The sequence below is a fragment of the Alosa alosa genome, chromosome 19 (genome assembly GCF_017589495.1).
Source record: "Alosa alosa isolate M-15738 ecotype Scorff River chromosome 19, AALO_Geno_1.1, whole genome shotgun sequence".
In the NCBI taxonomy this organism is placed as follows: domain Eukaryota; kingdom Metazoa; phylum Chordata; class Actinopteri; order Clupeiformes; family Clupeidae; genus Alosa; species Alosa alosa.
In genome coordinates, this window is record NC_063207.1 from 18,555,883 (window position 1) to 18,568,215 (window position 12,333).

A 12,333-nucleotide genomic window follows, 5' to 3' on the forward strand; every position below is an offset into this window, starting at 1 on the left:
ACACACACCCACACACTCACTAGTGAACACACACACAGAGAAGTACATGATACACAAAATCAAACACACACATGCACACCCATTTACATACACAAGAGTTGCAAAAGTAGGGGATGGAGTAAGAGATGGAGACAAATGGTCTATCACTTATCTTTCACTTTTTTACAATTGTCACACACTCTATCATAATTTCATACTACAAGAACAAGAATGTTTGGGCAAGTCGCCTATGCACCCTTATCTACAGATATAAGCTGATGTTGGGCATGGTTGCACTGCATGCTCTTAAATTGGCTCCGATGTGTAGCAATGCTGAGAAATTACTGTTGTATGTCTAAACAATGTTTAACTGGAGAGCACCAGTGTGGGCGACATAAATATATCAATGGCACATAAGAGAAAAAGAAAAAAGAGAATGCAGGGTAAATGAAAGAAAAGTGTGGATGAATGATTACAGGTAGGCTAAGAATGTTATTTCAGGTGAAAATCCCAGTGCAACAAATTTAGACTAACTAAAGAGCTAGATTTACACTTAAACTGATCTTGGCTGAATTGATGAATTGAATTCATCAGAATGTGAAGTCGTGCCTCTATTAGTGTGACATGAGGCCAGCATTGCAGTGGGTTTTGCCTAGAAACAGCCTGTAAAAAGCCCTTTAAAAAGGCTAAAATACTTCTTACTTTTATACTTTGAATACATTTCAGATCCCATATTTTCACTTGAGTAAAGGAGCTGAGTCTTTTTTAGCACAAGTAGGCCTCTCTGTCGTCTACTTCTACTTGAGTATGAAGTATACATTTGCCCTCTCTGTGTTTACCACACACAGTGCTGTGCATAGACTGCTGTAGATGCTACAGTATGTGCTTCCCATGTGTTTTTACTGGGCCCTGTCAGTTTGATAAATGCTACTGGAGGCTAAATGAGGTTTTAGTGAGCCTTCCAGATAGCCATCTTATTTCCCCTCCTCCTGTGGGTGTTTAAAAAGCAGCAGCAGCCACGAATGTTCACACAGCCATTTCCATCTCCCACCTCCTCCTCCTCTACCTCCTCACTCTCCTCTCCTCACAGCTCATGGGTCAGCAAAGGTTAATGAAACGCTTGATTACAGCAACAGGTCAATTAATCAACTGAGTAGGAAAATACAACACAATACAACCGCCAACAGAGATAGGCTACATTTTCTTTAAACATTAAACATCTACGCATTGAGAGCTCCCTAAGCTTCAAGAGATATGTTTATGGTTCTCAGTAGACGCTTTTGTCCAAATTCACGTAGCCTACAATGATAACAATAACCATTAGGCTATCAAAGCAAACTAGATGTACCGCGTAGTGGTACAAAATATGACCGCCGCTCAGTCCTGCGCATTCTCTCCGCAAAAATAAATCACGCTTGTCAATTTGTCTCCATCTCCTACTCGTGCGTGTGTGCGTGCCTGTTTGTGTGTGTTTTGTGTGTTTATGTGTGTGCGTGTGTGTGTGTGTGTGCCCGTTGCTTATTTTCTGTAAAAGTCTAGTGGGGTTACTAAACCTACATTACAATAGAACGCAATCTGCTCTGAGTGCAGCAGAAGCGCTGTTCGCCAAGAGGTTATGTGCCATCAGAATGGTTTTGGAAACATTATTTACAGGTAAAAAAAACTCTTTAGGGCTGGTAATATTGTCATGTAATAATTCTGCTTGAAATATAATGTATAAAGGTGAAAACCAGTCAAAATCTATTCAACAGTAAGTAATGATTACCGGCTTGGAGCGTTTTGTGTTGCACTTTTTGCATGAAAAACGTGAAATATAAATAAAATGCTTACTTATTTAATGTATACTTTCATCTTTAGTACAAACATCAATATACACCAATCTTTGTCACCAATAAAAGTGCCTGATTTGTAATGGCATTGTTGTCCTTCACACAACATTGCGCACTGCAGCATTGCATAATATACTCCACATTAAGTCCTCACAGTAAGTCTATAACGTGTCCTAGGTGACAGACGTCTTGCAAACAGACACGCTCACACACGTCCTCTGTAGAGAGGGTGTGACAGTGAAGCTGACCTTCTGCCACAATAGATCTCAGAGAACTGCAAACTCCCAGTGTCACAGCTAATGAAAGCACAGACAGATGTGTCTCTATTCATGGAATACACACACAAACAGACACACACACACACACATACGTCCTCTGTAGAGGGGCTCAGGATGTGACAGGGAAGCTGACCTGATGTCACAGTAGATCTCAGAGAACTGCAGACTCCCAGTGTCCTAGCTAATGAAAGCATGGACAGATGTGCCTCCATTCACAGAACACACACACACACACACACACACACACACATGCACACATGCCCAAACCCCAAGACAGATGTCTGCATTTAGACACACTGGTCAGTTTGGAGACATAAAGGATAGTTTGACTTTGCAACAGTCCTTGTCAATGAGTCACACACATGCACACACACACACACACACACACTGTGCTGTCTAATGAGGAGAGATGTTATTAGCACTATGCCAAGGTGCAGCACTGCTGTGAAAACAAACTGTCACCGGGGTGCCAGAGCTGATAAAGAAACACAGGTGTCCACACTTCAGTGTGTGTGTGTGTGTGTGTGTGTGTGTGTGTGTGTGTGTGTATGTGTGTGCGTGCGTGCGTGCGTGAGTGTGTATAGTGTGCAGACAGAACTTCTCAGAGGACACATTACCATTAGAACAGGTGTTCACCTGTGCGCCCAGTGTCATATCATGTTAAAAATCCATCCAGAACTACCTGGCTCCCTTCATCTCACTTCATACTCACTTAAACTCTTTATTTATATTCACAGAATTAAAAAAACGAATTCTAGCCGCATACTCACCTAGTCAGTACATGACACTGTAAACCAACACTGCTCAACATCAATGTTAATCCACTTAATCTGAATTTTAGAATGAATCTTAATCCGCCCCTTGACTCAGGGGAATACCACGTTCCCTCCTGGTCTGGCAGCCCAGCGTATAGAGTGGAGTGACTCATATGGAGCAGATCCATGAGAAAGTACAGCTGGCGCAGCTTGAGGCACTGCGGCATGCTGACCGCTGCCCAAGCATTTTGGCCCAAAGCTCTCATCCCGTTGCCACAATCTGTGTCCCTGTCCCCATGTCCTGTGTCCGTCCTCGCCCGCCCTATATCCCACGTCTTAGAATAATTCATCTTCCAGTGTTCAAAGTTTCTTTTTTTATATATATCTTTTTAAAAAGTATCTCTATTTTCAGCCTTTTTGTGTGTCTCTGTCCCAGTCTCCTACCACATGTCATCTACAGTATGTGTCACCTCTGCCTTAGCAGTTCTTGTCCAACGTCCTGAGTCTCTGTAGCATATCTTGCCCTCCAGTCCCTCTGCTTACTGACCCTTCTCCATTATCTCCTCAACTGGGTCTCCTAGTTGACTGGCTAACCCCTACCCACCCCTGCCCGGTGATATATGTCCCTGACATCCTTATGTGCAGAGGGGAGGGGGACTGGTGGCGCCCCCAGAGGACAGTAAAGCCACCACGCTAAGCTAAGCATGCTCACTAGGGCTGCATTATGAGGAGATCATAAAGGGACACGCAAGATTAATTTTACACTTTGTCAGCTCTCACCAGCCCTCCAGAGAGACACCAGGGACTCATTAGCACAAGTTCATTAGCAATGCTTGCTAGGTGCTAATGGGGGAACAGTTAGACGGGATGGCTAAGGGGAAATAGAGGACTTTTCCTCGGTTGTGACGGGAGTGGCATTTTATGGTTATTCTCTGTGCCCATGACAAACCATTTGCACATGTCAAACACATGCACACACACACACAAACACACACACACACAAACAAACAAACAAACATTTAGGTTAGTCTTGCAAAGTCACAGCATATGTCTTACATGCTGCACTACAAAACACACAACCCACATGGCATAACAGACATAGAACAAGTGGCTCAATTTAAATAATGCTGAATATAAGGCCAGACTGCGTCATGAATAAAAATGAACTTCTAATGTGTGAGTGTTTGCACTAAAGTTACTGAGAGAGAGAGAGAGAAGAATTATGAGGAAGACATAATGTGTCCCATTTGGCAACTAAAGCTGCTATTTAATTATTAAGCTGTTGTTCAGATATGAAAGAAGCCCCCCCCCCCCCCTTCTCTCCCACACTTAGAATTCATAATACATGCATGTGGGCAACTGGAAACATTTCCCAAGATTTATTTAAAAATCTATTCACGCAAAGAGGGCAAATATTAACATTTGAGCGCATTTTCACCTAATTCAAGACATGACGGGAAAGTAATTCATGCAGGTAAATATTAATTAGCAATGCAAATTTGTTTGGCAAATCATAAAATCCCAATCAATTGTATGCAATCACAAAGAGGGATTCTGAATCTGTAATACCTCCCAAGACACATGTCTTGTAAACATGAAATACAGACCCTGGGCTGGAAAATTCATCAGCCATCCATCTCTCTCTCTCTCTCCGTTTGGTTGAGCAGGTGGACGTGACATGAGCTGTAAGTAGGGTCATACAAAGAGAAGGGCCTCCTGTCACATACTGCTCCGACCTGTAATTACCTAATAGCTTCAGAGTATATTACATTACCTGGGATGATACACCTTGTTGTGTGGCATTACAAGGCTTCATGTACTTCAGTGCTGTATACAAATAAAAGCACATAGAGCTCGGCCTATGTCAGTGCTCCGGGACTTTGAACTATGAATAGAGATGATGGAGGGTTTCATACTGACTTGTGGGAGACTCATCTCAGTTGGACTGTCTCTCACACACTTAGTGGTGACTCACCTTCTCTCAGCGTTTCTTTTTTTATTGAGAGAGAGAGACACACCCTACCTCCTAAATCCACACCTGTGGATGGGAGTGCTTGATCGTGCGGTGTCGTTCCTGTGAGTCCTCGCTCCCTCATCGGACAGCTTAACGCTGAATGATCCAGCGTCAGCAGGGATGCACCCCACCACCTGTCCATCAGTATTGGAGGAGTTCTATTTCCAGCACTCTCCGCCGATGACTCACTCCGCCTCCCTGACCTCTGCTGGCAGGAGCTGAGGCGAGGCAAGCCATGTCCCGATCCGCGTCCTTCAGAGTGGGCCGCTCAGCACCAGCTCTCTCTCCCCACGCGTGTGGGCTAACGGCCAGCTCAGAGAGAGAGAGAGAGAGAGAGAGAGAGAGAGAGAGAGCGCCTCTGTTCTCTGCAGGCACCACTTCACACCTCTGGCCACTGTGATCATGGCCACTGTAACAAGTCCACAGCGGACCCAAAGTCCTTACCAAAGAGTTGTGTACAGCTGCACACTGATTAGGAGATCGGTGCCTGATTGTTTGACGGGGAATTGCCTGGCCTACTTTCCCTTAAATCCATGTCCGAAGACAGCTAAATCTTGGTCTACGCTGAGTCTTGTATTTTCTGCATATATGCACATGCACATATGGGTTTTCAGACTAGGAAACTGTTGTTGATTATTTGACAGAAGATATGCTCTGGCCTACTTTCCCCCAAATCCCTGTTAGAATGGAGCTAAGTCTTTCATCTAGATAAACACTCTACGTTCTGCAGATACACACTTGTATTTATTTGCTACTCACACACTTCTTTCTAGAGATATAAACAGGTTAAAACAGACAATCTATAATGCAGTACAACATGCTCCTTAATGACTCATATGTGTGCCCACACACACACACGCACACACACACACACACACACAAAGACACATGTGTAGCTGCACAAGAGCTGCGATAAACAGGCTCTTTCTGTGTACGGATGAAATATTTACCCCTCTTGAGATTAGTCTAACCACCAACCACCAAAGGCTGAACACACCAGCGAACACACAAATGCACACACACACACACTCAGGCACACACACACACAAATATGTGCACACAACAGAGCTCTCCTCAGTGTAATTAAATGTCAGCAGGCAGCGTAGGAAAATCGATGCTGTGTAACATTGCATTCCCAAAGAGGATGAGGGGGACAAGGTGGGGGACAGGGAGCATCAGGAGAGGAGACAGGATGGGGGTGTGCCGCACACCTCCTCTGTCTTGTTCTTGCCGCACGACTCAGGGCAGAACACGGGACACGGAAACCTTTCCTGTCTTCATCAGACATGTTGGGTGGCTCATTGTAAAGGTGAAGGTGATGGCAAATGGCTGTCATACAAAGGTAACAGTATAAACCTAAAACCTTACGATCGTACTTCTATTCGACTGACGGTGAAGAACATGGAGACAAGGAGAAGTACAGGGTCAGGTTCTTTTCTTGTTCCGCATCAGCAGCTCTAATGTCCTTTTTTTTTAGTACACTTCTTTTTCAACTGTGTTGAATGAACCCAAATGGTCTGTTGTGTGCTGGATGGTCAAGGGCCAGATGCTCGTTCATTTTGGTGCTTTTTGTTCACCCTCTCGTACTACTGTATCTCTCAGTGCTCCCCTTTTCTCATTGTGGTCACACAGCCATCATGCCGTGACAGGCATAGAGCCACCAGCTGGCTGGTGCTTCACTGCCTCGGAGACGAAAGCAGCGTGTGTGTGAGAGAGAGAGTGTGTGTGTGTGAGTGAGAGAAAGAGAGAATGAGGGGAGAGCTCACTGGAGTGTGACGAGGCTGAATGCTATTTCCTGGCGAGCGTAACAGCTACGTTTCACATCGCCTCTGGTGCCCAAAGGAGACGCCAATTTCTCTCTTTCTTTCTCTTTCTCTCTCTATCACTCTCTCTCTCTCCCTTTTCTCACACTCTTCTCTCCTTTGTATTTTCTTACTTACAGCAAGTGCCACCAAGCCAAAGCCAAAATCCTGAGAAATGTTGGCACCAAGGGCACAATAGTGGAAACATAAACTCTTCCTTATCCACACACGGTACAGTGTGATCAACTATTAATGAATTGTTTACTGGGCTTTTAGAGGACTCTGATGCCATGAAGAGGCAGACAGCACATGTGGGGCTGATGCAAAAAGAGGAGAAGAAAAAGAGAGAGAGAGAGACTGCAGGAGAAGAGATATGTGGAGCTACAGGTAAATCCCCAGACAAATCTGTCTCAGAAACAGTAACAGACCACACCTGCTCAGACCATCTGGAATACAGAAGTGTGAAAGACCCCCCTCCCTCTGTTTTACTATCTCTCTGTCACCCCCCCCCCCCTGACACACACACACACACACACACACACTCATTTTATCCTTTATGTCTGCAGCACACACTAGCACTGTCATTCAGTCTCCCTTCAGGCTTATACACACACATACTCTTTCTCTCTCTCTCTCACACACAAACACATACACACACACACATAAATACACACACTCTCTTGTGACTGGGCGAACACATAGCGCCTGACAGGCTTGTAGAGGGAGAGAGGATGCGCCACCTTGAGTGGAGCTAACCAAGCTAATGCTTTAATTCATTATTCATTAGCTTATATAATTAATGCTCACACTCTCCCTCCTTCTGTGTGCTCAGGCAAAAGAGGGTGGATGCGTTTTAAGCTCACACAAGCCACTGGCTACTGTTGGGTTAAATGTGATTTGTTTTGAAGCTCTCAAATCTATAACTCCAACATACTGTACGGCGCAGTGCTCACAGCACATGAACACGGTGGAGAGGATAGTGCATTAGTGTGAAGCAGAACCGTCTTATCTCTGTGACGAGGGCAGACAGCACAGGGCAGTGGCGTGTCCCCAGTCCGTGTCCACAGATTCTCTGAAATCGCATAAGCCCTTCTGCTCGTCCTCTTCAACCCCTTCTCCCCACTAGCGTCCGTTTCTCTCTCCACTCTTCTGCCTACTCATCCACTCCTTCATCCATTCATCTGAGCGACATATCCATCCTTTCGTTTTAGCCCTCCGCCTTACATACATCATTCTTTCTCTGCTCTTCTACGTGCCTTGTCCATTCCTTTAGTTCTTCCTTTGAGCCACGCAACCATTTCCATCTGTCTTGTATATTTCTGCCATTCTGTCTTCTCTTCCCTTGCTCCCGACATCTTACTCTTCTGGTTTCCCCCCTCTCTCTCACTCTATCCCCCCTCCTCTCTCTTTCTTTCCTGCTGGTACACTCTCTTCCTCGAGTCCCTCTTTTGTTTCCTCTCGGCCCCAGTGAAATAGTCGGGGCTCAGAGGCCCCCGTGGCAGTGAGCGGCTCTGTGTGTTTGTGCCGCCTGGCACTCTCTGACATTTGTCATTCCACTGCAAGTCTGTTTACACACACGCACACACACACTCACACACACACACTCACTTACACACACGCACACACGCACGCACGCACACACACACACACACACACACACACACACACACACACACACACACACACGCACGCACACACACACACAGACACAATCACAGACACACAGAAATTCTTCACACTCCTGTGTGTGAGGGGAGCAGGGCTCTGGCTGTGTACTGATGAGTGCATGCTGGCATCCTTTAGCTGCTGTCCCCGTGGGCTACATTAGAGCTGGAGCTGTGTTCTCTTTGACTGCCTACATGCGGATACACACATGCGAACAAGAACACACACACACACACACACACACACACACACACACACAAAAACAAGCACATTGTGCCATGTATACCTCTGTGTGCTCAGACATAAACACAGACGCACACACACACACATACACAAATACACACAAACACTGACCATTCAGACGGGACCTTTTGAACCAAAGTCAATCCCTGTCCAGGAGGAATCGATCTGTGCAGCCCAGTCTTGGTCCAAGCTCTCCAAGCCCTTTACCCGTGGATGCTCCACAGATTTCTGTGCGCCTTAAACCATGACTCCAACTGTCGTCGGCACCGTAAGTCTCATACAAACATGGAGACAATACAATACACTGTGTTCTCCACATGACATGTTGGATCCACTTAGTCATAATATGTATTGTCTGATGACAGTGATTTGCTGTCATAGGCCCTCGTCAATAGAGCATTATTAGTCATGCAATGTTCCTCCACAATGCTTTTCAGTTCATTATTGACCAGCACTGAGCACACATTCAGAATGCAATCCATCAACTTTTCACACTGCAACCAACACTGCCAGTCTATGAATAATTTTGAGAGCAATGTTGAAAAATAATAGAAGACTGTGTTAGTACATAATAAGGGTGGGAAAGGGTGGTGATACATTCTGTTCTGACATAACATGCTACTGCGCGTGATCATGTCAATTCTGATCATATTTATGATGGTGATATCTGGTGGTTTCTACAGTATTGCCTTTCTTACTCGGCACTGTCATAATGCAATAGCCGTTAGTATTATCTGTACAGAAAATAGTACACGGTGCTGCATGTAATATGCCATTATAAATATATGCTCAAAGATACATAGAAATGATTAATGTTCTGTTTCCTCGGGTGATGTGGGGAAACAGTCTAATAGCACTGAATTTCAAATGAAGCCGAGCATCTCTGGTGAGTTGTGCACAGATGCTGCCGTGGGGCCAAGGGAAATAGAAAACTTCCTGCAGCCACCCCCACTACAACCTGGAATTGGTGGATACATTCCTTTACTTAGATATTTGTCCATTACATTTATTGAAAACATTGTCCTATCCTACACAGAAAGTCTAACAACTTCTTACTAGCCTATACCAAAAGCTTGTTTTCATTTATTATGACTCCATATGGTCACATGAGATAATTCTTTGCACTCATGAAGTGGAGATTGTCTCATGAACATGGTGTTGTATCAAAGAATCGTGATTGTTGTTGGTGAAATTGCACAGCCGTGGTGTTCATGTAAGAATGTTTTTGCATGTTGTTGCCAAGTGGCTGAGGGGGCCTCTATTGAGGAGTCAGTTGTTTTTCAGCTCCGCAGACAGTATAAATAATCTTGCACACATGTTTGTCCACAGACTTCTTATAGATTTGCTTTCTTGATACAACCCACTGCCGGCTCCAGTTCTATATCAGTCCAAGTATTTTGAAAAGTGATATTTAAATCTATTCAGTTTGATTGGAGAATTGGTTGTAATGTCAGGGCATTGAGCACTTTGGCCAAACAGGTCAGTGAATATAGATCTCCATAGAGTGCTGCTGTTCACTGGGTGCTTATCACTATCACTGAGTAATCATTTTATGTTGTTTTTTATGTCTTTCAATTATTACTTTTTTAACACTTTTAAACGATTGCCCTTTTATGCTTTTATGTGCTATTACCTTGAGTGTTTTATGTTTTTTTTTATGCTTTACTTTTTAAACTATTCTTTGACTATTGCCCTTGTATGCTTGTATTAGCTATACTGTTTGCTTTTGTTTATGTAAAGCACATTGAATGACCTCTGTGTATGAACTGCGCTATTGACTTGACTTGACTCTACTGGCCAATATTGGTGGATCATTTCTCAATAATTTCTTCTTCTCCAACTGCAGGTTTGTATCCTCCACAGAAATACCATAAGAGAAATACCCACTCTGCCCTTAGGAGTCATGACTGCTCTGGGTCAAGTCAGAGTGAAATACTGCACTTCACTTCTGCACAGTGGTTTAAGAATGCCTTAATTCATATTTCAAAGAACGTGACTTGGCATCTTGGCCAAACTCTCTGAGTGAAAATGAAACTGAGGGTGAAACAGGTTTGAAAGAATGAAACAGGTTTAAGAAATATTTGATTAGTTACTGCTACAGTGACATGGAAGACACAGTCCCTGACATTAATTATGGTGCCTTTTACCCTTGGACAACTGATCCTGATCTGCTATTAAGCAAAATCAAAACAGATGAATAATGAATACAGTGTGTTATGTTTCTATGTTATGTTGTTATCACTGACATTTAATTATATGTATTTGTAATTTGATGGCGTAGGAGAATGTGTTTGATCACATTAAGTGAAACTTTTACAGGGAATGCGAGAACCGCATTGTCGCGGAGATCTGCAAGCACATGGAAAAAAAATGTCTTTGTTCTTACACTATCACTTGAATGATTTCAGATCCTTCGTAACTGTACACAAATTAAGCACACACCTGAACAGCTAAGCCCACTCTCAATTTACAAAGTCTCTCTACGGTTGTAAACGATATCGGCCAAATGCTAAAGGAAACCTCTGTTGAATGTTCGCTTTCTTTTTGCCATAGATATTTGCACAAAAAATGAATCGCAATACGCACTAAATTAATTCCTTTTTGACAAAAATGTATTTTATTCTCGTAGCCTTCCAGCGATCGCTCGGTGAGAAAATCAATTGAATCGATACATGTGCATTTGCATTTCTGGATAACAACCGTGCGTAAGAAACCTCCAAGACCGTCTTGCACAAGCCAAGAAACCTATTTGCGAGAACACGGATGCGAACTTACCGGCTAAGACTTGAGCAACGCTGAAACAGCTCAGAATAAACAGTGGTACGGCAGGCAGGGAAATTGTCTCCATTCTTCAAACAGCCACGGAATGTGAAATCCCATTTAATAGAACAATCGTCTTGTTCACCAGCGTGCTGTTACTTGACATTCACGTCAGTCCAGCTCGCTCTGTCTTTCCCCGTTAAAGCGTTGTTAATAGTCTGAGCTCGCTGAGCTGAGGGTTACAATTGAGACCGAGGGAGGCGGGGAATTCAGCACCTGGGACAGCGATCGCCACCAGAATGCGAGTTGGTTTCAAGATCCGTCTGAAATTAGACCCAGGATGGTAATCTGATTAGAAATAAGGCTGGATTACTTTTCCCATGATGTTTTCTGAAGGATTTAGCAGAACAAGGCTCTATCAATTTGCAATGGCTACGGATCGGGGTTGTGCGATTTTCCTGTTCAGGGCACAATTGAATGAAAACGAGTAGGCTACGCGGTGTAATCCTCGGAGCGAAGATTGAGACTATAGACTCTGTGATCCGAGTTTCAACAGACAAACGCGAGCGAGTGAAATCGCTCGCACGCTCGCATATCTCCATCAACTGCACCCACGCACGCAATACGCAGACATGCACAAACGACAGTGTACTTCAATGTTTTGTTTGTAGCAATCAATCAATCAAATATAATTAAACATCCTTGATAAAATAGACACTTTTCTACTGATCAGCACAATCATTGTCCTTTGTAATAGCACGTTCATTAGTTTCGATTCTCTATTCAATCGACTTCTCGCTGTAGCCAACAGCCAAAACCTATAATTCTGCTTTATGAACTGCTTCCCTGTCTCTTGGAAACTGGGTTTACGGCTGCATTCTTAGATATTTATGCATTACATTTATTAAGAACATTGTCCTATCCTACACAGAAAGTCTAACAACTTCTACTACTAGCCTATACCAAAAGCTTGTTTTCATTTATTGTAACTTCATATGGTTGCATGAG

At 43.8% G+C, this 12,333-nt stretch overlaps 1 protein-coding gene across 3 annotated transcripts in view; it reads right to left on the bottom strand.

Moving 5' to 3' along the window:
- fndc5a (fibronectin type III domain containing 5a) overlaps positions 1 to 11,838 on the bottom strand; it is a 22,015-nt gene extending 10,177 nt beyond the window's left edge. For all 3 annotated transcript variants that reach the window (XR_007191906.1, XM_048228731.1, XM_048228730.1), the window contains exon 1: positions 11,341 to 11,838. Coding sequence is in view for 2 of the 3 variants with exons in the window: in XM_048228731.1 (XP_048084688.1) it covers positions 11,341 to 11,413 (73 nt within the window). In the remaining variant the exon portion in view is untranslated. The remainder of the gene's footprint in view (positions 1 to 11,340) is intronic.
- Between the last annotated feature and the right edge of the window lie 495 nt (positions 11,839 to 12,333).